Source organism: Eretmochelys imbricata, chromosome 8 (genome assembly GCF_965152235.1).
Source record: "Eretmochelys imbricata isolate rEreImb1 chromosome 8, rEreImb1.hap1, whole genome shotgun sequence".
Classification (NCBI taxonomy): Eukaryota; Metazoa; Chordata; order Testudines; family Cheloniidae; genus Eretmochelys; species Eretmochelys imbricata.
Window position 1 is genome coordinate 72,218,208 of NC_135579.1, and position 26,850 is coordinate 72,245,057.

The window sequence follows — 26,850 nt, forward strand, 5'->3', positions numbered from 1 at the left end:
TAATGGGAATGTTGTTTTATTGTTCATTCAGTGTTTGTTGTAGAGATGTATTTAGTGTGTATAACTCCCGCTCATTTTAATAGAAGTTATGTGTGTGGAACATATCTCAGGATCAAACCCTTACATAGAAGACTAGATAAAACTTTTTCACTGATTAAGGTCATATAAGAATCATATAAGTAATCCTAACTCATAGTCGTTTATATTGGTCCAGTGGATAGAGCAGCAGACTGGGAATCATGAGACCTAGAGTGAGATCCTCACCCCCCCCTTCCCCACTTCAACACCTCTATGCTCAGTAAAATGCCTGGAGTGGTGTAAAGGGACTGTAAGGTTAGTCTACACTATGGGTGGGAGCATGCCTCCCAGCTTGGGTAGACAGACCCATGCTAGCTCCATTTCAAGTAGCACAGTAAAAATAGCTGTGTGGACATTACAGTATGGGTGGAGATTTGGGGTCAGATGGATTGTACTCAGGTGGCTAGTCCATGCTGCTATCCTTGAAGCAATGTTCATGCTGCTATTTTTAGTGTGCTAGATCAAGGAGAGCTAGCACATGTCTGTCTATCTGTGTTATGAGGCATGTCTCCAGCTGCAATGTAGACATAGCATAAAAGCCCAGATCTTGTCAAGAGAAGATTACCCTGTTTCTGGACTGTGGAAGGTAGCCATAAAGCTGCCTTCTGAGCATCCCCTCACACACTCTGACATAGAGGGCATACTAGAGGCAAATCTGAAGGCATCGGGCATATCAGGGAGGGGTCACAGAATGTAGCATTACAGAGATTTCAGACAGTGCTGTGGCTCATAAGCAGCAGACGACAGGCTGCAAAATTTAGACCAGCCCCCAAGTCTGTCTGTTACTCCAGAAGTTTTGGAGCAGTACAAAATTGAGAGCTTAAAGCCAACATGGCCACTCCCTCTTCCCAAGGTGAGAGTTCTGTGCTGTGCCACTTAGATGTGCAGCACAGAATTTTACCCTGGAGTCTATTCTAAACTAGGCCATTGATTAGCTCTGTGACATTGGGCAAGCCACTTAACTAAGTATCTCACCTTTGTGCCTCTGTAAAATGGGAGTATTTTATGTACCTTTGTGTAAGCCATTTTGAGATCTTTGATGAAAAGTGCTATACTGTATAAATATTAAGTATTTCTGATTTATGTGAGTAATTCGGTTGACATCAGTAGGAATTACTCAGATAGATAAAGGTTACAGGACTAGGCCTTAAGGGATTGCAAATCCTCACATAAAATTAGTAGTGAAGTTTAAATTCCATTATTAAGTTTTCATAATATATGTACATATAAGAATAAAAATGTATACTAAGTCATAGGTGGTATTTTATACCCATTGAATATGCAGTCTGTAGTCAAAAGGATCACAACTACACACAGCTTTTTATACCTAATCTATAAAAGGAGAAAATAAGAAAGGGTCAGTCCTTAAATAAAATATATTACATTTTCCATCCTCCATGTTTTCAGGGATGGGGAAAACACATCTTCATAAATTTCTAAACGGGAATTTAGATAAATTCAATAAGAGTGAGAGAGGCAGCATTATAAGAAGCATTTATACAGTGGAGCATCACAAGTATAGGAGTAACAATGAAAATGAAAAAATGAAAATGAAAATGAAAAAACCAACCAAAAACTGGAAACAATCATGCATGTATTTACAATTGTTCCTTTCCTATTTAAGCTAAATTCACCCTGGCGGGCCAAGCTGACTGTTTTAATCTGAAAGGCCACACGGAAATATTTAAATCTTAAATGAAGACAATATAATAGACAGACATTAGAGACTCTAGCCATTCAATTCAATGTAAGTTTTGTTGCACTGATGAAGGTCATGAAAAGTGGGGCAAAAACATAAGAATAGGGAAATACAGTTTGATACGCAAGAAACTAAAATTATGATTGTCCTGAATGAAGAAAATTTGAGAGACCTAGAATAAGAAATACTAACCACCGAAAGGAAGTAAGGTGTAGGGCAGACATGCATTTGAGCCTGATGTTCTCCTCTTAGATCTGATTTTCTTTTGGGTATTTATGCTGTGTGGAGATCCTCTGGCTGCTGCTCTGACATGCCCATTTTTGACCTGTGTTGTATGCATTTCCTTGTGAGCTCTGCCACAAAGTTATCTTCCACAGCATACATGGAGATGCATCCCCCTCAGAAGTTCTTTACTGAAGTGCTCACTAGCACAGCACAATGAAGGCTGCATGAGCCCTGTTATGCCATTTAAGATGGAGACTAAACACACTAGCATTTTCTTTAATAACAAAGGGCCAAATTTTGCCCTTACTTCTGCTGGTATAAATCCAAAGTAATTCTGCTGATTTCAGTGGATTTATAGCAGTTAAACTGACGAATCAATTCCTCAGTCCACTGTCTTCTCCAGAAACAGGCCTAGGTTTCTCTTGAGCTCATTTATTCTCTTTGCTTCAAAACCCTTTTGTTTTGTTTTAAGATAAGTTTTAGATCATGCTCCTCAGGCAGCATGGTCCATTGTACAGAGCGCAGGAACAGGAATAAGGAGACTTGATTGCTAATCACAGTTTTGGTAAAGACTTGGTGTGTGACCTTGAACAAATGACTTCCCATTTTGGGCTTCAGTTTCCTCAGCTGGAAAATGGGGAACATGATTCTTATCCTTTGTAAAGTTCTTTGAGTTCTAACAATGAACAGTGCTTTCTAAGTGCTTGTTGTTTTTATTTATTACTCTTTGTGAAACTACTACCAGTGAAATAAATTTGTCTGCATTTATTCCTATTTTTACATATTTTGATTCATTCCAGCCAATGAAGCAAGTGGCTCTGAGCACCATTGATCATTTAGAAGAAATACGATTAAACAAATGCAATTACAACCCAAATGATTAATTCCATCCTTAACTGGTTAAAAGATGGGAAACAAAGGGTAGGGATAAATGGTCAGTTTTCAGAATGGAGAGAGGTAAATAGTGGTGTCCCCCAGAGGTCTATACTGGGATGAGTCCTATTCAAAATTTGCAGATAATGCAAAACTATTCAAGATAGTTAAGTCCAAAGGAGACTGCAAAGAGCTACAAGGGGATCTCACAAAACTGGGTGATTGGGGAACAAAATGGCAGATGAAGTTCAATGTTGATAAATGCAAAGTAATGCACACTAGAAAACATAATCCCAACCATATTTCTAAATTAGCTGTTACCACTCAAGAGAGCTTGGAGTCATTGTGGATAGTTCTCTGAAAACATTCACTCAATGTGTAGGGGCAGTCAAAAAAGCAAACAGAATGTTGGGAATCATTAAGAAAGGGATAGATAATAAGGCAGAAAATATCATATTGCTTCTATATAAATACATAGTACGCTTACATCTTGAATACTGCATGCAGATGTGGTCGCTCCGTCTCAAAAAAGATATACTGGACTTGGAAAAGGTTCAGAAAAGGGCAACAAAAATTATTAGGGGCATGGAACAGCTTCCGTATGAGAAAATATTAATAAGACTGGGACTTTCCAGATTGGAAAAGAGACGACTAAGGGGGGATATGACAGAGATCTATAAAATCATGAGTGGTGTGGAGAAAGTAAATAAGGAAGTGTTATTTACTCGTTCTCATAACACAAGAACTAGGGGTCACCAAATGAAATTAATAGGCAGCAGGTTTAAAATAAACAAAAGGAAGAATTTCTTCACACAACGCACAGTCAACCTGTTGAACTCTTTACCAGAGGATGTTGTGAAGGCCAAGACTATAGCAGGGTTCAAAAAAAGAGCTAGATAAATTAATGAAGGATAGGTCCATCGAAGGCTAATAGCCAGGATGGGCAGGGATGGTGCCCCTAGCCCCTGTTTGATCGAAGCTGGGAATGGGCAACAGGGAATGGATCATGTGATGATTGCCTGTTCTGTTCATTCCGTCTGAAGCATTTGGCATTGGCCACTGTCGTAAGACAGGATACTGGGCTTGCTGGACCTTTGGTCTGACCCAGTATGGCTGTTCTTATGTTCTTAATTTTGAAAAAATCTATTAGGTTCCCTTGAATTCTTATCTTTTTCCTTGAGAGTAAGTACAGTCCCCTTAATCTTTCCACAGAATAAAGATTTGTCAAACCTAATGTTGTTTTAAGCCCCAATCCTGTGGTTGACTCTGCATAGGTGGGCCCTTATGCCCACAAAGAGCGCCATTCACTTGAGCAGGGCTTCTTGGTGTGAGAGGTCCAGTTGCAGAATCTTAAATTAGTTTAATTTTTGCTGCATCCTCAATGAGGCTATATTACCCTTCCTTTGGTACAGTGACTAGTACTGCACGTAAGATCACCTTATTTGTTTGATATTCTGACATGCTGTTAATCCTAGCTAGTATCTTGTTTGCCTCTTTTTTCTTTACAATACACTTGGTGACATCAATGATTTTTTTCACAGTAGCCCCCAAGACTTTTTCCTGACTAATGTGCTGGATGATTGTTCTGTTTACCACACATTCCCTAGACTGGTGCCTTGCTCCCAGATGAGGTTTCTTAAATCCTGAGTTTCATGTGGGGATACTTCATTACCAAACCAGTATCAAATACAACCATTTAAAAGTGCTGTTTTGCTGTGCTGTTGTGTTCCATGAACAGGTTTTTTCTTTCGTTTTCTGTTTGTTTGCTTGTTGCTGGCTGCTGTTATGCAAGGAACCAAATAGACCCTCAGCTGTCCCCCACTATCAGGGGAATACAAAGGTGACTTTAAGCCATTTTATGCCCACTACCCGACTTTGATCAGACCTGAGGATCAGGCCCTGTAAATTTAGCTTGAAAAAATATTTTATTTATTTAATTAATTGATCATTATGAAACTTTTTGAGATGCCAGTAAGAGGAAGATGACAGAAATTAAACCAATTTTTAATGATCAATTTCAAATTACTTAATAAATTTTTATAATGTTTTATGTTAGATAGTTTGTGGTAAAGGCCTTGGAACAGAAGGAATGACAATCAACACCTTGAAAGAAGATGGCTACAAAGCAGTCTTCATTGGAATAGGTAGGAATGTCTTATTCTCCTTTATTTTGTTTTGTTGAAAATGAGAATGATTTTCTGCCAGTAAATGGGCTGTATTTCAGTATCTTAGTAAGACAAGTTTAAACGTCTTCAGTGTAAACCAGATGATGTGGTAAAAAGAAAATTCTCTCATCTGTTTGAGAGGTTTGAATCTGGCTTTCCCTGGCAGTTCCTGCAAGCTGTTGCTGCCTGATGGCAATTCACTGGTTAATGTGAAATGATTTGGATGGTTCTTAGTGGACAGGTGAGCATATAATAAATAAATCCATAACAATTGGCACTAAATGGCACTGTGTCTGGAAGTCTCAACAGAGAGCAAAGACTAAATAGTGTTATGCACAGACCTAACCTATTGTACCTTGGGCTTCCTGTAGATAGGGTTGAAAGACATAGGTATGATAGAATCAAGAAGCTTACACTGCTGCAGCTCGTACTATATCTGTAACCAACAGACACCAATTTCAAAGACTTTTCATGAACTTTGAAAGTACTGAAATTCTTCTCTAATTACTTATCTAAACACTCTATGCAGCTTACTGTATATATGTGTGTGTAATAAATTATAAAACTAGGAACAAAACAGCTTACAGGTTTTCTCAGTTTGATGTTATGTACGCTTTTGAAAAATAGATATACTTCATGAGAGCTTACTAAGAGAGTTCAGTTGCTTCCCATGAGATGGCTTTCAAACCACAAAGTTAAATAACCAGAAGCAATGCTTTCCACTGTCACTTCCATTTTCCTTACTGATGGAGGAGGAACTTTGCATTTACCTTTATTCTTTCACTCTGAAAGTTGGAAAGAGAGTCAGCGTACCGTTGCAGTGGGTTTTTTGTTAGCTTAATTTTTTTGGGTGGGGAGGGATTATTTGTTTTAACTTAAGTTTGTTTAGACATAAACTTAAACAATTCATATGCTAGTTCAACAAGCCCTTCAGCAATTTAGTTTGATTTGCTTTACTTATTGTTTAGTGAAAAGTTTCAAAAGTGGATGTACTGAAAGTTACTAGCAATAATTGCCATTCTGGCCTGAGGGATATGCAAGCACAATTTTCAATTTTTGTGAACAGCTTACTATACCCCCATAATTAGCTAGTGAATATGTAAGCCGGTGATACTGTGCTTTATTGCTTTTTCTTTCCCCTATAAGAAGAACCGACCATCCTTCAGAGGTAGATTTCAGAGCTAAATTGAATTATGGTGGGGGTTGGCTTTAACAAAATAAGTTGGCTTTGAATTCTACTTAAACTAAAATAATAATTTCATCTCCACTCCCATTATAAAAATACCCATCTGATATTTAAACCATTACTGCTAGCTTAATTATATTAGGTTATGTGTTAAAAGTATTTTGGAGTACAGCAGTACCCATCCCTAACATATGATAGCCATGCTGAACATATACTGTCTACAGTTGGCATGAGGCTTAATGCTCTTTATTGATCTAGACATGGCCTAAGTGAACATAATAGGAAATAAGTTGTCCAACTGTTCCTTCCTATTATTGATTAGAGAGATGTAATTCTTAGTACAGCGACAACTGTTGTTTACCATCTGGGTATTCAGTATAATAAGCTTTGCCAGGTTCATTCTCTCATGTGATTATACTGTACTACCAACCATTGTGATTTATATAATCCTAAATCCTCTCATTGTTAGAGACATTCCACACGTAGGAATTTCCATGAGGTCATATTTCTGTATAATTGTACACAGGGCAATATGCCAGGTTATCTCCTTTCATGTTTTAGTCAACATGACTATCCCTCTTCTAACTCTTTTGCTTTATAAAATCCTGGAAGTTAGGAGGGAAATGCATAAATGAGCATTTATTTTCTCAACATCTAATAGCTAGAATAAACAGCCATCCTTACAGCATCAGCATTGTTCGATATTACAACATAGATTTATTCAAACATTTGAAAATTTCTTTGTCACTACTGATTAATTGTCAATTTACCACTGTGTATTTTACCTGTAGAATGGCTAGATCTTATCTATAGAGAGACTGTCTCCTTGCTTACGCTCAATAAGGTTATCCTGGCACACAACATTTTTTAAATAAAGGCATTTAATTTTGTGTAAATCTAGACATTATTGTGTCTCTCAAATAAATATACAGAGCCAAATAGTGGTTTTACTTCTGTGAGAAGTGCTGGGTAAGTGAGCAGGTGCAGAGTTCTAGTAGACAAATGGAGGTACTGTGCACCACTTACTTAGGCCACATGTAAACAGAATGCATTAGGAAACAGAAGGGGAACAGAGTGTATAACACTCCATACATGGGCTGGTGAAAGGTACTGTGAACTCACAACAACCCTTGCTGCCAGAGGCTGGCAGACATGTAAGAACGATTGAGTCCTTGACTATGCCCCTAAGCCAACTTGTTACGCTCCCTTGTGAAGTGCTGACTGGAGCTCTCACCAGCACTTTCTTTTTGTGAGCAGTGATCACTAGTATCCTCATTCCACTTAGATCCTGAGCATGGGTGGGGGAAGATGGAAGGACAAGTGTAAACTGAGCCCACAGTGTGTCTGGATCTGCTGGGTGTATAGTACAAAAGAATATTTATTATGCGCTCCACTAAAGATCTTTATATATGTTGATTCTGAGCACTGGTTTTTCTGTTTGTGTTTTTAGTCTACTAAACTTTTATGGGGAGGGGGGGGACCACAGGTTGGACATTAACTTGAATGTTGGAAGCAAAAATTTTTAATAACGTTGCTTGCATCAAATACAGTTTTGTAAGCTTGTAATAATTCAGTTCAAAAGATCAGTTACTTAGTAGAATAAGAGCAGGCTGTTCTCAATTTCCTCTACCAGAGGAGTGGAAGTAAAAGGGAATGGATGATTGAAAGAAGATGGGTTTCTAGGTGGGAACAGGAGTACGTGAGACTACGTTTTTTACAGAGTAGGGGGTCCTTTCAAGGGAATGCCTCTTGGAAGTGAGGAACAACTTGGAGATATGGGAGTGAACAAGTGTCCAGAAGTTTTATGGGGTGAGTGAGCATCCATGTGGAGACAAATGTCTTGGAGGCAGGTGAAGGCTGAAATTGCCTGGAGAACCCTGAACATCACATGGCTGGAATTTTGTATCAGGAAGAGGAATGTGTCATGGACTAGGGGGTGAAATGGGTCTAAGTGAGGAGGAGAGAGCACATGTGCAAAGTAGGCATTGTAGGAGGCATATTTAAGGTTGTATCCCTAATATTTAGCAAGCATATGGAAGAAAAGCATGTTTTGAGGCTTCTGTATGGGGTCAGAGATCACAACCTGTCCGTTTATTTCTTTAATAACTTTAGAATTGGGTCTTGTGCTAACCCTATGCAAAAGGGAACCCAACCAAAAGCTCTGGGAACCCTTTGCATATATTTAAAAGGAAAAGAACATTGGAGCCACAAAGTAGAATTCGACCAGAGCAGGAAGCACTTCTTCTCTGAATCCTGTCACCCATCATCTGATCATTAACCATGTGGCCAGTATGCATTACAACCTGCACCATGTTTTTTTCAACCAAACAAATCTTGTCCTCACCTGTGTCAGCCCTTCACCTATTGCCACTCAAACAGACAGGCTTTTCAGTATGCCCTGAACAAATTTGAGCTATTTCAGATCTTGAGAAAGGAACCTTTACAGAGAATGTTTTATCATTAACTCCCTTTCTTTTTATAATGAAACGAATCAAGCTTGAAGTCTTCTGTGGATTGCAGCTGTGACATACTGCCATAAGAAGAGGTAGTCTCTCAAGTAGGCAGATCCTATAGCATTTAGATGTTTATAGGGTAAAACAAACACCATAAACTCTACCTAGAAACAAATTGACAGCCAATATATGTCATGGAGCACTGATAATATATGCTGTCTCCAAGAGTTATCACTTAATGTACGAGCTGCTGCATTCTGCACCTGCTTAATTTTCCAGATAAGATGTAGCCCACATAGAGTGCAGTGTAATAATTCATAGGGAGCATGAGGCGACAAATGCATGCATTACCATAGCATGGTCTGTATCCAAGAGAAAGCAAATAAGCAAAAAGCACGCCTGGACATTGCAGCAATGTGATCGTCCAACAGCAGATGGGGATCCAACACAACCTCCAGACTGCATACCCAAGTAACACATGGCAAGCATGCACTATCAATCAAAGGGGATGATATTAGCCTTCCCGTGTATTCCAGTTGCTTCCTTCAACCTACCATTATCACATTATGTGGACTGAGTTAACACTATGTTCCTGTTGTTTCTGGAGGATTCAGCGAGTTGCTTGCTTCATCCCTGCCCCTTACGTGGTCCTGTAAGCCCACTTTCAGTTTTCTTTCCACAGAGATCTCTGCTTAGCAGATTCTGGCGACACACATCACCTCATGTGTTTTACTGAACATTATAATTCAGAAGGGCAAAGTGATAGTGAATTACAGCTTTTTACCCTTGGACAGCTGAATTCACATCATGCCTCAAGTCAATAATAAAAGTTAATTTTGGGGTCACATCAGAGTTCCCGTTTGCGTAGAACAAAAAATGATCATAGAAATTAGTACAATTGACAGTTTCTACACAGGACTGGAATGCTGCAGCGGGGGGAGGAGAGGAGGAACAATTTAAATCAATACGGCAGGTTTCCATTGTGCTTACTCACCCTCAATGGTTGTTGCTTTTCACTTTCATTTAGCTAAATGCTCAATTTCTAAAGCTTTTGGCATTGTAGTTTAATACGTGTTTTTAAAAATTGCAATTAAGCATAGAAACACATGGCTGGTGGTGAATGCTTAAAAATGTCATTTTGAGACTCAAACTGTCTGCTAGCAATGGGTTTTAACTTGTAACATTTCCTCTACTGCTTTTAAAACCTAACCAAGATGAATTAAATCTTTCAGGTAAACTTTTATGGTTAAGTTTGCAAGTGGGTCTCTGAATTTATGGACCGAAAACTCTTATTTTACCCATCAGAATGAGATAGTAAGACTCAGTTACCTGCATAGTGCAAGATTTGCTTATGCAGAGAGATGCACAAGCAGAATTTCTGTGACCAAGTTTACAAATCAATTTGAAAACTTGGCCTTTAAAAGAAAAGTTTCAAATCAGTAGCTGCCATGTGTAAGTATTATGGAGACCCATGGTCAGCAGAGAATTGGCATTTGTGTGAGAGAGATCATGGGGTGATGAATTAGGCAGAGTATGTAGCCCTTGAAGACTGCAGTATAGGGCAGCAAGAGGTAGGTGTGACCCAAGGACCTGTCAGCACTAACTGGCAGAGGTCACGGGGTGCATAGGTTTACAGGGATCCTCTGGACCTGGTATTTACATTCTAGTTCACCAAAAGTGTGTCATGTAAGATTTCCACTGAAAGCCTGTGTCACAATGTTCATCATAATCTTTGTGAAAGACACTTATGTCCCAAGTTGACTATTGTATATTGTGGATCTTTTCTAATGAAAGTCTATTTACATACTGAGTCAAGTGCTAATGAAGAGATTGTGGGGACTTCAGAAAAAGAAATTAACAGGAAAAAAGTGAATGGGTAGAGGGGACTCTATTTACAAGTTAGGAACAAAGGACTGGTCTGATATATCTAGGGATGCAGAGATACACCCTGACATCCTTCATCTGGAGAGACAAAGTGCTAGCAGCTTGATTTTAAGAAAGGAGGGTCTCAGCCATCCTCGTTGCAAAATGCTGTTAAAAGGACTTTTAATAAGCAGTAGCTTATTAAATAAGAGAGCATCTTTTAAGTTTAAGCTCTAGAAAGTGTTATGATTTTATTTTATATGTAACCCTTTGTTTCCATTAATCCTACATGCTTCTTATTGACTCATTAATCTTTGCTAAATAAACTTATTCTTGTTGTCACTGTAAACATATCTAAATGTTGTGAGTGTAAGTGGAGCAGTGATCCTGAGGTGAAATTGATAAGCTGGTGTGTACTATTCCTTTGTGAGTATTGAATGTGTGGATTCTGTGAGTGTTTAGAGGATCAGGGGCTGGACATTCTAGGGGCGTGGTTGGAGGACTTGGAGGTTGGAGTGTGCCTATAGCTAACCTGCATGAGGGACAGCAGGATCTTTGTAGGGAGAGAGCGGAGTGCTTGTGTTGCCTGTGGCAGGGGTTCTTAGGGAGCTGACCCCTGGCAAGCACAGACAAGGCTTGCTGCTAAGAGCAGATGGTAACGAGGTGCTTCACAACCCTGGGTACCCTTGGCAAGTATCACAGTAGGTCCTAAGGAGACAGAACAGCTTAAGTGCTCTGTGTTACTGTATCTTTTGGTTGATTTTTACGACTGAATACTTCTTTTTTTATTATGTTTTTCTCTTGAAGGTCAGCTAAATTATTTGCAGGCCAGGACTCTTTCAGAACCTCAGAAAGCATTATACAATCACTTTTGAAGAGAGAATACAACACATATTTGTATACACATATTTATTTGAATAAAAATGAAAAAGAGCATAAATATTTTAACAGCAGTTAAAATACTGTTAAATAACTTTTAAAACATGCAAACAGTAAAGATATGAGCATATCCTTTCTATGCAGACTTATACAGAGACTGTTCTTATTACAGATACGGACTGTAACATCTACACTACAGTTTAGGGTTTCTAAATAACATTTACAGTTCCCTCCTTTAGTTTACAAGAAAATAAATATATATATATATATATATATATATATAGTCTTTACATCTGATTATCTCTTTAGGCAAAAATTTTTGAAAAGTGCCTAATTCCCATTTTCAAAAGTGACTTAGATGCTTAAGTCCCATGGACTTCCAATGAGACTGCGAGTGTCTACACTGGATCTGGAGGTGTAATTTCTATTTCAGGTGAACACACCCACACTAGCATTGACCAAGCTAGTGTGCTAAAAATAGTAGTGTAGCCACAACTATACCAGCACTGGCTAGCTGACCTGAGTATAATGCTATCTGAAACCCTAGGTACGTATGTGGAATGGCTAGCTGATCCCGCTTCCCATGCAGCTGTGGCTACTGCAGGTACATCTGCTTGAGCTGGAAATCACACTGCCAGCTCCAGGGTAGACATACCTTAAGGCTATGTCTACACTATGAACCACTGGTGGCAGCCTGTAGTGTGTGTATAGCTACATCTTGCAGTGAAAAGCAGACAGCACTCACACTTGCAGCATGTAGCAACATGTCAATGAAAGGCTCTGGAAGAGGAGAGGCAGCAGGGAAAGGCTTCAGCAGCTCCCCACTACCAGAGTCTTTCACTGCTGTAAGGAAAGGCTCTGGCAGAGGGGAAGCCGAAGGGAAGAGCTCCAGCAGTGTGGAGCTGCCAGAGCCTTTAACTGTGGTGGGGAAAGACTCAGCAGTAGGGAGGCAGTGGGACACTATACTGCTAAAAATGGCAGTGTAGATGGGGAGGTGCAGCTTGGATGAGTAGAAAGTGTGCATGGTATGTACTCACATACATATCCATATTTTTATTCTACTTGCTTAAACCATGCCTCTGCCTACCCTCTCTTTATACCCATGCTAGGGGGGCTAGGCAAGAATGTACTCTACACGCTGATGAAAGGAGCATTCAGTGTAGACTTACCCTTAGAATCCTAAATCCCTAAGTAACTTTTTATAATGGCATTTAAGCCTGTTAGGTGCTTTTGAAAATTTTTACCCTTATTCTATATCATTACCTAAAAGGTAACATGCTTCTTCAACTGACAAAGCAGAACTAGAAATAACATTCATATGTCTTTCAGTCCATATCCAAACATGTTGGCTCTATCAGCAAACAGCAAAAATCTAGTTTGTGAATCCTTTTAGCTAATAGCATTTAGTTGTCAGCTAATGGTTGACTTGATTTGCCTTAGAACATCTAGTCTGATAGAAAAATATTTCTATAAAAATGATGCATGTTTGAAACATCAGTACATAAAAAAGCCACTGCATGAATTTCAGTAGGGCATTCATTCCTACATAAAGCCCATTTGTGCAATCCTTACTAACATGAATGCACCCTTGCTCAGATGAACAGTCACGCTGACTTCAGTTGGACCACTTCAGTGAGTAAGGATGCACCCATCTGAGTATGGGTTACGCAGTTTGGCATTAAATATTTATAGCTTGGGCCAAAAAAACTTACTAAAAATATCCAAAGTGTGTGAACACTAAGGAGGAACATCATTGTTTAGGGTGATCCAAGGAGATAGGGTATAAAGCAAGGACAGTGAGATCAAAATGAGCATTTGGAGATCAAAATGAGCAGGAATTAAATCTGCCAAAGGAAGTGATGCAAGTTCCATTGCTTGAGTCTTTTACAATTTGCCTGGAGAAAACACTGTAAAATATACAGTAGCAAATAATCACTCCTGTAGTTGCGGGGGGGTGGTGGTGAATAATTCATTATCTAACGGGGTATTTTCCCTCTCTAATTTCATATGAGTTTTGTTAGTTTTACATATGGTAAGATACTCTGTTGCACTTGGAAACACTTAACATTTGGTTTGTAAAAAAACCACAATTTCTTCCTTTATAGTGTGATATTGGATTGCTGTAGCACCTGTTATACCATTCTAGATTCCCCAGAGGCTATATCATTTAATGCAAATTTAGTTAATGTTTTACATGAGCATACAAAATCTATCCAAGAGAGAGCCCTTTATACTGTATAGTATGTCCTACCTGCAAGGGTTAAATCAGTATATCAAAGGGAATAAATCAAAGACCTCATGTACAGAACCTCTTCAGTAATTGCAGTCATTCATTGTTAATTAACATAGCATTAAAACAATGGTGTCTTCAAATAATCTCATTGATTGTAACAAAATTACACACCAAAAATAAATTAAAAATCCAAGCACTGGTGCACCTCATTTTTTAAAAGTTGTGAGATTACTTACTTTTGGGGGATAAGATAGTAAATCAATCTCCTCATGCCTGTTGTTATCTTCTGATTAACTATGCAGTGCCACCTGGTGTGCAGATGGGAAGAATATTACACATCGAGAGCTCTGTTCACACCCACACACCCAGCTACAAACCTATGTGGCAAAAAGTGAACAGATGTTCATTTTGCTGGTGCTACAGAAAGAAATTGTGCATCTTACTCCTGATCCATAAACTAAATTTGGAGGCCATGATGTCTGCATAGGAGGTGCATAGGCCCATGGCCAGCACACAGATTTATGGAGGAAAAAAATAGCATGTAAAATTGTTTTTCTGTCTCACTTCATTCTGTTTTTTTCCTTTTTCTCTGCTATTTGCATTTTTTCCTTTTTCCTTCACTTGCTACTAAACTTGTCACCTCCAAGAGAAGAGCGAGGAAGCCAGTTTCATTTGAAATTCATTTTTCCCATTGGTTGCTGTATTTCAAAAGTGATAGATGCTGCTACTTGGTGCCTCAGTGCATCATCACTTAGGGTTCTGTTCTCTGAGCACTCTGATGCTGATCCAGTATAGTGCATAATACACGTGCTTAAAGTTAAGCACACACTTAGGTGCTTTGCTGGATTCAAGGACAAAAATACTGTGTACCTTGCAGGATTAAGCCATTAGACTCTGCTGGCTAAAGAAATGTTTCCCGTTTGTTTTTGTTTCTATGTCTTTATTTTGGTTTTGTGCAGCGTTATTTTATAGCACCCAACAGTATTCACAAAAGACAGACTCTGCCTCCAAAGAACTTACAGTCTAAATTTCAGACATGACACAGCGAGTGACAGAGAAAAAGATAGAGAGGGGATGGTGCCAGGACAAGTGAGGCTAATAGAGCGATGATCACGTGGTTATTCAAGATAAAACTTGTCCAGCTTGCTGGTTCTGGTCAGTTTTGATGACAGTTGTAGATAAACAATATCATAAATCACTTGCAATAGGCTTCAGAGAAGAAGGGAGTTTTCTGGGGGGATTTTTAATGAAGACAGTAGTGGTCTCATGGGCCAACTCAGCTCTGCATATAGGAGCCAACATGAAAAAAGAGATACCTGTGGGAGAAGCAGATCAATTGGGTAATAAGGCTGGCATCACTGGTGCACCAGAAGGGGCATGGGGCAATCGACTGGGAGACAAGACCAGACAAGTAAAGCATGTCTAAAACATGCAGTGCATGGAAAGAGAGGATAGGAAGGGCCGTTTTCCCAACTATGCAGTGGTGTAAATAATAACACAAGTTGCAGAGCCATGGCAAATCAGTCTTGGAGTTTCAAGGTTATGGGATGCAGAATGAGGAGCCATTGAGAGATTAAAATCCAGGAAGATCATTTTAGTTGTGGAGGGTTTAGGAGGGCTTCAGGAAGACCAAAGATGCTGCTGCTGAAATAATCAAGACTGAACCTGAAGGCATAGATGAGTTTTAGCTGTCTGAATAAAGATGGATGTTGTGAAGGAAACAATGGCAGAATTTAGATATAGCCTGGATGTGAATAGAGAATATACTACTCAATTGTTATCAGAGAGCAGCTAGAAACAAACTGACCATTAACATGCCCATAAAGTCCACATGGAAGCAGAGTTATTTATCTATTAACTACTATTTAAATTTAAAGTAATATCTCCATCATGGGCTGTGTCAAAAAGGAGCTGCAGTTCCATCTATCCATTAACGGAGGAATTCCCCTGCACTAGATTGTGTACTTAAATCTAGAAGGACCAATGCAGAAGCTCAAACAAGCCTGTATGCACCACTCAGCCCCATGCTAATAGCTCAAGGAATGCATTGAACCTGAGTGTGAGCCCTGTGGAAGTAAATAGAATTTCACCTTAGTGTGATCTAAGACATAGTCTATTATCAAATTCCTTCCATATTGAGTTAATTTTTATTTTCACTACTATGATATGAAGGGCATTACAATATTATGGTTGTGCATCTGTAAACAAAACTGACCATAAATCAGTTCTAATACAATAAACTGTACATCTTTGACATAGTTGATATACTGTCCTTGTACAACACTTGAATCAAACATTTTTTTAAAATCTCCTCAAAACAAAGGAAACAGAATTGCATTAGAAGAAGAGCTCTGTACAAAAACCCATTCATATTGGGTGCTTTCACTTCTTTATCTATGCAATGTGAATTTATTTGTAGAGAACAGCAATTTTTGTCCCTTTTCATAGAAAAAAGGAATTCTTATTTTCAAGGAATATTTCTGCTAATGGCATTCATTGTAATCTGCTCTTCTGATTCTACACTGCTCCTCTTGATATTAGTGGAACCTCCTTAATACATATCAGCAATGCTAGACATTGGAAGCTTTTTGGGCTCAGATGCACAAAACAGCTTATTTATTATTAATAATCTTAAGACACTTCCAGAAAATACTAAAAATCTGCCCTTGGGCATCCTTAACCTATTCACTTGCAAATTACACAGATTTTCATTCTCTTATTTACTTATCTTTCCTACCAAGAAACTACTTAGCATAACAATCTCTATTGCAGATGTTTCACAAAACTCTCCTATCTGTTTCTAAGATGCTGACTGCTTTCTGAAAGAACATGCCCATCTAAATGCAATGTGAAAATCAAGGTAGTGTTTACATTTGGTTCATATTGTTTGAAGCAGTTAAATGTATGAATACCTTAGAAAATTCATAGAGGCAAGATGGGTGACGGAAGTTGGTCCAATAAAAGGTATTACTTCACCCACCATGACTTCCCCATATCGTGGGAGCAAAATGGTTACAACATTAGAAAATTCATTTTATTTAATACATTTTAACCATATTGTTTAGAATTTAGTCAAGAAATATATTACAATATTTTTACATTTGAAAAATTACGTAAAGAAAACATAAATATTGAGTAAGATGGAAGGGTTAGATGTAAGGTAATTGTGTGTCTGATACACTACTTTTTAAGCTTTATTGTGCATGTGGAGGAGTGTGCTTTATGTCCTTTATTTATCTAAGTTTAGCTGTGATCATCTGATTGTCATACAGAGAAAACATGACTATGTGTGCTTGTGTGATGCTTTCAAATGTTTGTTCCTCATGGGTCATAAAGCTACATACCAATTTTTAACAATAAATTAGGCATTAGTTATAATGCCGGTTTTTAACTTCCCTGTTAAGGATCAGATACGGAATTAATAAACATCCATAAAGTGGACAAAATTCAACTCTGATACAAGTTGACTTTCACTGAGTTTTGCTTTCTTATAGCAGTGCTGCATTTGGCCCACTATATGTTTAATGCATCCACATACTTTTTGAAATGTTGTGTCATCTTATACCATATGAGGACTGACACAATACAAAATTTAAACAATGGATCCAAAAATGCCTATTCTTTTCTTCCCTTGATTTTACTTTAATCCTGAGGCTAGTTGGAAAACTAGGTTTGTTGGATTTTTTTGAGATTGTGCAGAAATGGAAAATGAACCAAAATCTCACTTGACATTTAGTGCCAATTATTGGTGAGAAAATGGCAGGTCTTTTTCATGTTAATGAATAAAGTTCCAAGAAGTCTTCCTGTATAAGTTTGTGTCTTATAAATGTAATCATTCAGACTTCAGATTCCTTTCACTGCCCACTCAATAAGGGAGTAGCCACTTCTTGGGCTGAATTGACAGGTTAGACAAAACTCAGATTTGTGAGGTGGATTTTTCGTAGATGTCCAAGGACTTCTAGGAATTGCTGTAGGAAACCTATTTTGTCTGTCTTTTCCCCTGGCTTTGTTATATCATTTGAAGCAGCAAGAGCTCCTGTGGCCAGTGTAGCCAGGGCATCAGCAGAACCATGTGCAGCGCTAGCTGTCCCCGTAGGATGGCTGCTTCCCTGCAAACTCTAAGGTCTGTGAGGTTGAGAGATTTCATTTTAGTGAACTCCATGGGCCCCAAGCTCTTCTCAAAGAGAAGCTTCTTAGGTGAACTTCGATGAGTTTTCTTACTAAGTTTTCTGCTCCATCTGGCCCCTTCTGACAAGGTATTTCACAGGAGAAGGGGAATCTCCCGATCCCTGGAAATGCTGGGGAGGGGAGCAGCTTTGGCCCTTTATGTAACTTGGAGCAGCCTCTGGTCGTTACAGTGTCCTGGGATGGCCAGAGCACAACATGCACTGACTTACGCCTTCTCCTACCTACAGCATGTTACCTACACTAGAGGAAATCCCTGCTGATTGGTTCAGGCACAAGTCAATTACAAAGCTTTTCAAGTCCATTAGTATTTCTCATTTTCCTATCAGATACTTTTTCAGTGTTGATATAGTGCAACAGTTTTTGTTTTTTTTAATCAACAAAACAGTATGGGAAGCACATGCTAGTGTAGCCAGGGCATAGTGCAGCAACAATCTATTGTAGTTTTAATGACATTGGCAACAAATACCTGCGAAGAAACATTCGAGTACTAAAACAATACGGTAAATGTTCTTATTAAGCTATGTAAATATTTTTGCTGCTATAGCTGGCACTTTGGTTTAATAGAGACTATCCAAGCTCTGAGTCAGTTGTCACTTTGTCATGTTGGATCTTACCTTAACACCTTTCTTTACATTTTAGCATGATTGACTGACCACTTCTACCATGGTTGGTTTTTTTGGTGTATGTGTTTTTCTAAAACACTGTGAAGGTAATGGGCATCTGGTAAATACACGTATTAATCAAACTGCTATATATTAATTTTTAAAAATAGGTATAAAGGGAAAAATACTGCATGGTAAATTCTTCAGGAGAAAATTTAACATGCATACACAAATATTTCTATGTCCATGGGTGGCAGAGCGATTTGCTGTATTAACCTATTGGCTTTGGACCAAGTTTGGCATTCCTCATAAATAAAGTCATTTTGGTATCCTCCATGCACATTTTACCACATTACAAACCCATCTCATAATTTAGCACAATTTACTTTTGCTGGTCAGTGACCCATTCCTGGAATAGCAGGGATGTTGCAAGTGAGGGTTGGAATGTTTTGGCTGATGTGTCTATAGTAACTACGGGCAGTGTACATAGCGTTGTCTACATTGTTTCTGAATCTACGCTGTGATGTTAGTGTTTTCATGGTGTTAGATCTAAAATTCAAAAACATTCTCAATTTTATTTTTAAAAACACTGAAAAAAATTGTTAGACAAAAATAAGAAAACTAAATAATCAAACTGTTCAAATAATCATTAACAAATTACATGGTTATCTAACAAATATTTTCCAAATCTTTTGTCTTTGGCCATGTTTTCTTTTACAGGAAATCCTTTGACTATTGTTTATTTATTATGCAGAATAGAAATGAACAAAGTCTAGTTGATAAATAAGTCAATTTTCACTGTTCAAATTTTTACACATACTCCTTATTTCTTTACGTACAATGATTTTTATGCAATAGATTTGTGCTAGAAATGTCGCCTCTTAAACATGGACCATTATGGGAAGTGCAAATAGGTATCAGCAGTTCAGTATAATAGTTGTTCAAAATTCCCTCTAATTAATGGTCTTTGGTGATTAGAATTGCAAAGAACAAAATTCAGTGATAAGAATGTAAGGTTCAACAAGTTCCAGTAGATTAGTCTTTAATGCTGCTTTTATAATTGTGCTGAAGCTTATTAGTTACAAAAAGCCTCCTACTTTCTAAGTGACTTAGATAATAAATGTTCAATTTTTTCAAATGTAGTAAAAAAAGTTGCTTTTTGTTCACTCATGTCTCAATCGTGTAAGAAAAAACAGTATAATTGATTATTAATGTACATTTGTGGTTTCTTAAAAAGAAAGAATGTATCATTGTATCTGTGAATATAATGAAGACAGATGGTTGTTTATTTACATATGGTGTCTATTTTAAAATAGATTCTAACAGTTTAGTGAGTATTGGAATTGAAGTACCTTGCCATTATTTTGGAAAGGACATCTTTAGCCTTTGTTACAGATCACGTCTCAGTAATTCAAAATGTATAGCTTTTTTCTCTAGTAAGTTGGGTTTTTTGTGGGTGAAGAACATATACTGTGTAAAATAAACAAATACATAAAAATCATAATTAGTATAGCATTTAACACTTGTGCATTGAAAAATGTGCCACAATCCTGTCCATTATTTGAATGTAGAAGTGACTCAAGCATGACTATTTTGTACCTTTATTAAGAAGCAGAGGATTTACATTGTGGTCATGGCCGAGAGCAAATATCATTTTTTGATGAGGAAAAATAAAAGCTAGAGCTCTGAGAGGAGATTATCTGAATCGCCAAAAAAAAAAAAAAAAAACCCAAGAAAAGGAGGTTTGAGAAAGCAAAACAGAGTTTCTTGGAAAAGGTTTCCACAATTTGGTTGTCTACTAGAGCCAAAACAGCTATTGTATATATGTTTCATGTTGTTTGAGGTTTTTCAATGTGATATGCTTTAACTCAGTTTCTAAGAGAAAATAGATACATTTTGTATCAGATGAGCTGGAAAAACATATTTAAGACAAATCCGTGATACAGTGCATTGTGAGAGCATGTTCTGAATTAGTTTTCTTTCTAAGTGTTTCAACATACTAAATTAGGACTGAATCCAGTAATCATGTAATACCCCCATTGGGTGAGATTCTCCTCCACATATCAGGCCCTTTATACTGAGCAGAGGGGCTATAAAAGGGGGCAGAGAATTCCCCTGGTGCAGAAACTGAAGAAGACAGCCAAATGCTGACTTCTGAGGACCCCTTCTACAGCCCTATAGGGTGTGGGAGAGGTGTGCTGGGATAGGAGATCGGTAGTGCTCTCTAAATTAAACATAGGGCTACTCCAGCCCCTGGAGCAGCCAAAAATCACAAGGGCACAAAGGTATTTTAAAACCACCTTACCCTTATTCCACTAGTCTGTGAGTTCTCACTTATTTATGGCAGTGGGAGTTTTGTGTAAGTATGGAAGATTGGGACCTTAACTGGCAACTTTTGTGTGCCAGGGAGTGTGAGACAGTCAAATGTAGAATTTAATGTATACTTTCTGCAGATGTTCAGAAAAGTTCCTGTTGGGTGCATTGTGCTAAAGTAGGGGCTGCTTTATAGCAGCAGTTCTCAAACTATGGGGCGAGCCTCCCAAGGGAGGGGTGCGCTGTGTGTGTTTTGTCTTAAAAGAGCTTCTCCTGTCAGCCCTGGGTGGCTGGGGCTCATGCAGAAGGGCTGTGCACACCCGGGAGGTGGGGGGATGGGATAAAGGGGACAGCTGGAGCGCCGCTGCCCAGGCTCTCTTCTCCCCCTGCCCCAAATTCCTCACCGGGAGGTGGCAGCAGGGCTCCAGCTGTCAGCCCTGGGGTGTCAGCAGCAGCACAGAAGTCAGGGTGGCAATGGGGCGCTAAGTCTGCTGTGAAAAGTGACGTTGACAAATTTCACTTTTCACATTACCAACCTGACTTCTGAACTGCAGCTTGTGTGGCTCCACCCTCAGAGCTGGGCACCTGGCCAGCAGCCGCTGCTGTCTGCTCTGCCTTCAGAGCTGGCCAGTGGTATATTTATTTGTGTTGGGGACAGCGTGACTACAGACACAAAGAAGGGGGGGCATGATCAAATAAGTTTGAGAACCACTGCTCTATAGTTAAGGTTGAAGTTGGTCTCACATAACAAATCTGATTTTTTTTAGCCTCTACCTCTAAAAACTCCAGAAAAATCATTCCAAAATTCCATATGCCAAATCTTCTTAAAATAGATATATCAGATATATAAAAATATATCTGAAAATTGCCATTAAGATGAAGCTGTGTGTCCTAGTGCAGTGGTTCTCAACCAAGGGTGTGTATACCCCTGGTGGTATACAGAGGTCTTCCAGGGGGTACATCAACTCATCTAGATATTTGCCTAGTTTTACAACAGGCTACATAGAAAGCACTAGTGAATTCAGTGCAAGCTAAAATTTCATACAGACAATGACTTGTTTATACTGCTCTATATACTATACACTGAAATGTAACTACAAAATTTATATTCCAATTCATTTATTTTATAGTAATATGGTAAAAATGAGAAAGTAAGCAATTTTTCAGCAATAGTGTGTTGTGACACTTCTGTATATTTGTCTGATTTTGTAAACAAGTAGTTTTTAAGTGAAGTGAAACTTGTGGTACAGAAGAGAAATCAGGCTCCTGAAGGGAGTAGAGTAATCTGGAAAGGATGAGAGCCACTGTCCTAGTGGACAGAGCAGTAGACTGGGACTTTGGAGATGTGGATTCCAGTCCCAGTTCTGCCACTGGCCTGCTGTGACTTTGAGACAGTCATTTCACTTCTCCGTACCCCAGTTTCCCCATGTGTAAAACGGGAACAGTAGTATTTACCGTCTATTGATAAAGCACTATAGAAGAGCTAAGTGGTATTATTATTAGAGGTTCAGCATATTTCTTGCTTGTGTATAATCCTCCATCTTTCACTTCAACCAAATTATGGTGTCCACCCAAATTTAACTTTTAGCCCCAAATTTGCAAAATTATGTGCTAAGGTCAAAATAACAAATTGACAGGAAAATCATGCAAAATGGCATTTAAAACATTTAAATGGGATTTAAACAGTAATCTAATTTCTAACTGTTTGCAAACATAATAATAATAATAATTAATAATAAATCTGATAACTTGTTGCTTCCATTGTTCCATTTTCTTTGTATTGTCAAAGAGTTATGTTCATAAGCGTATAGGGGTTCTGTTTTTAGAAATGAAGTTTTAATAATTTAAAATGGAAAAAGATATATCTTCCATAGTGGCTAATATAGAGTTATTACAGCATTTCAGATGTGACAGACTATATCTTTGCTTACATGTTCATATATTATTTATGGGATGGAGAAGCGAGTTTTGAAATGGATCTTACTGTGTTTTAGAAGACAAGTATGATTTTGTTCCCTTTAATCCTAGGAGGAAAAATATTTTTCTCCTTTTATAACACACTTCCGAATTCCTTGTAGTAAAATCTGCTTCACGGTAGGGGTTTCAATATTTGTAACAAGCATCCAGTAGTAGTAAGGGTCAGGGACTAACCAGTGAATAAAAGTCAAAACTCAAAACGAACTGCCTTTCCTGTTTAGCACTGGCCACTTATAGAAACTGATAATGTTTGATTAATGAGCGGCAGCCTTGTAGCGGGTGAAAACATCTGTAAGAAATGATTTATTATTTCACAGGTATTGGAAGCTTGCCATATCTTGCAGATTTAACTATGTGTGCCTGAATAAAATAAATGAGATGCAACATGTGAAAAATGAAAACCCATTACTTGTAAAGGATGTGTCACAAGCAGAATATTTTTGTTCAAGTACACTTTGTCATGGGGATTTTTAATGTTGTTCTGAATACAAATCATTTAACTGGTTCATAAAATCAACTCAGTTGGAATTCTTGCATCTATCATCCAAGACAGAAATGAGGGTTAAACTTAATGTGGTGTAACTTCCCTTAAATGTTCATATTTTGCATTATATACAGCTATTGAAATTACACATATGGACAAAAAAGCTTCTCTTTTAAAAAATATATTAGAAGTGAGAAACTGCACTGATGTAATGTTAAGGTTGAAGTCAGGAAAACTCAGATTTAGGGTTCACAGCAGCCTTTGCTCTATCCTTTTGTGGTTGTGTTACAGCACACTATGCTTGCCACATGATTGGGCCTGAGTGTCCTCTAAGACTCAGATAAATCAGAGGTTCATTGAAGTCGGTAAAGTTATACTGATGTTAAACTGGTAAGAAGGGAGAATCAGACCCATTATTACAATGTGCATGCTACCTTATTTCATGACAAAATAATATACTATGATATAATTCAAGTGGTACACTTGCTCTTCCAGGAAGACTATGCTAATAGGTTTAATTTTGTGCTGATTTATATTTATGTGGCACCTTTTGCTTTAACTTTAAATGTCTACAGGGCTTTCCTGTGGATAAGCTGGGAGATCAGCTAATGAGATTTCCTAATGCAGAGTGTGCATACAAAAGAAGAGATTAAAGGAACCTTAACTCCAGTTGTCCTGACTTTTGTGTAATTTAACTCCTACTGTTTCATTAATGTAGTTGCTTATTCTCAATTTATTTTAAGAAAACAAGTAATTAAAAATTGGAAAAAATACTGTGTGTTTCAGTAAGGGTGAAATTCTGCTCTCCCTGCACAAAGCTATACTAAATGGACTGCATGTGTGGAATTGAGCAGGGGCTGGGACATGTGGGTTTCACTTCCCTTAACCCTAGGACTAGTCTCTTCCACTGATGCTGTTTCAGGCTATGGGCTGGAATAGTAGCCTGATCCTTTCCACACTCTCCCTGTTGTGCAAGCACAGATCCGGTGTCCTTTCCTCGGCCTGTCCCTACTGGGATCCTTCCACATTGGCCTATTAAGAGCTGTCATGGAGCCTTCTTCCATAAGGCACAGGATGTTTCAGATCTCCCACCTCCACAAGGCTGGCCTGTACCTCCAAAAATGGCAATGCACTGGGCAGCTGCACCAGTGTGAATTTCATCCTTTGGGCTTAGTTACTTTAGTCATTTAGCCTTTATTTGGGGGAGAGATTTTGGCAGTGATGAAAAGAAACATCTTCCTGTAGCCCAACCACAGTGCTCAACAGCGTTTTAGAATGGAGTGAACCTCTTTAAATTATACCCAGAGTGTTTTTTTGTAAGGTGAAGCAGGAACTATATTAATGCTCCTCATTCAGTTTCATGACCAAAGAGGCCAGATTTAGGGCAAACATTTAGGTTCAGCAATGAGGTAAGCTCTCTCAGTCTTGTGTTTCATCATTCAGCCAATGTGTGCGTTGTTACCCACTAATGAAAACCCTATTGTGTCTCATTGATATACAGGAGTTTATTTTGTCCATACAGTAATTTTTAATGTGTTTCTCTTGCAGGGGTTGGGGGGGGCGCAAAGCTATGTTTTTATTGTCTAGTTCAATCAGCCCTTAAGGGGTAGATCGTGCCTAGACTGAGCACTGGGCAAGGGATGGTGGATAAACCATACCATCTCAGAAGTTGTTTGGAAGGCAGTATGCTTCAGAGATGCCCCTGCCGAGGCACAAATTCTACTTCTTTTCCCCTGGGAGGAAAGTTGCTCCAGTGCTTGAAATGGTGGAGCGTACTTCTGCTCCTCGTGCCTGGCTAGTGACTGGGAGCAGACCAAGGCTCTGCCTACTTGCTCAAAACAGGAAGTATTCAGAGACCATGGTCTGCACTCCACAGCAAACCCATACCCCGTATTTGGATAGGTCTCACTCAGCTGAGCAGTGGACTTAATCCCCTTGCTCTTCTGCTCAGACAAATAAAACAAGGGCATCATCTAGCGCTGTGTCAAAAGTGAGTGTTTGAAACATTTTTTCTGCGGGCAGGGCGCTGATCTCTTGCATTGGGGTGAACTGGTAGCTGGACGGTGGGCTGAACAGTTGCAGAGACAGATCTTCATGGAAAAGGACAAAATGGTTGGGTGAAAAATCTGATTACATTTACAAAGAATGTGTCCTTTTATTAATATTACATACTGTGACAGGTTGCCCTCCTTAGGATGCCACCTGATGTGCTGACATACCACTGAGCCTGCCTGTTATGCCAGCCTGGGCACCTGTCCTGCTGAGCCAAGCTATTAAGCCTCCGCCAGCACGCACACAGGCAGAGCCACACCCAACTGCAGAACAAAACAGACACTGAGATCAGTTCTGGGAAGGCTCAATTTAAGGGATTTGTTCCAGCACTCAGGTGTCCACCTCCCTTGGAGAGCAGACCCAAAGATATATTGTGAAATCCTCCTCCTCCCTCAATGTGGAGGATGGTATGCATAACCTCTTACCCTCCACCCAATTATAAATTGTACACACAGGGTTATATTATAAACAAGAAATAAATTTAACAACTACAAAAGGTGAATTTTAAGTGAATATAAGCGATAACAGATAGAACAAAGCAGATTACTGAGCAAATAAAACAAAATACGCAAGCTAAGCTCAATATACTTAAGAAGCAGGTTACAAAATATAGTTTCTTACCCTAAATGTTATTTTAGGCAGGTTGCAAAGTTTCTGTGGTTTAGACTTCCAGTTATATTTCTTCTCAGACTGGACCCCTGTCTCAGTATGGTCTCCCCCCTTGCCTTCCCTTCAGGTGTCTTTAGCACTTTAGCAGTCTTTCTTCTTGGACAGACAGGCCATGGAGAGGAGGAGTCCCGTTTTCCTTCCTCTCCACCCTTACATAAGATTTACATAAGGTGGGAATCCTTTGTTTTCCAAACTTGACCCCCTTCCCTTTCAGTGGAAAGTTACAAGAAGTCCCAGATAATGTTTAGTAGCAGGTGATAAGATCACCTGACATAGTAGTGTCACAGTTATGTACTAGGATGCTTCCCAGGAGGGAGAGACATTAGTATCTTCATGGTCTTGTTATTCCTTCCTGATGGCCCATCAAATCTGATCGCCTGTCGTCTGGTGAGTGTCTTCCCAGTACACACCCAGTTGTAATTGTTACATAGTCCATATTCCTAACTTTAGATACAGAAATGATACATGCATATAAATTGGATAATCACATTCAGTAAATCATAATCTTTCCAATGATACCTGACAAGACTCATCTTGCATAAAGTATATCTCAGTTATGTCATATCCATATTATAACCATATTTCCATAAAGAATATGGATTGTAATGTCACACATACCCTTTCTATATTGACCTGTTGAAGGGCTATAGGGTTTAGAGTTTCGTTAGCACAATGACCGACTAGTGAACATTGATTGCAGTATGTTTGGGTATTTAGGGAGAATTTTGTTTAGAAAAATTTTGTTTGTGATCCTGTTAAATTTATAATTCCTAGTCCCTATTTTCTCCAAACAGACTTATAGCTGCTTTTCTCCTCACGTTGTTCTAATCTTACAGGTTCCTCTCCAGTGGGAGTCAAATAGGGTAGGGGAAAAAAGGCCTTTTCATGTTAGATTCTCCTTCTGTGACATC

General features: G+C 38.7%; 1 protein-coding gene across 1 annotated transcript in view; it reads left to right on the forward strand.

The window, feature by feature from the left end:
• Positions 1 to 26,850, forward strand: part of DPYD (dihydropyrimidine dehydrogenase) — a 502,649-nt gene that overhangs the window by 180,285 nt on the left and 295,514 nt on the right. The window contains exon 8 of the mRNA XM_077825357.1: positions 4,932 to 5,019. Coding sequence (XP_077681483.1) covers positions 4,932 to 5,019 — 88 coding nt within the window. The remainder of the gene's footprint in view (positions 1 to 4,931; positions 5,020 to 26,850) is intronic.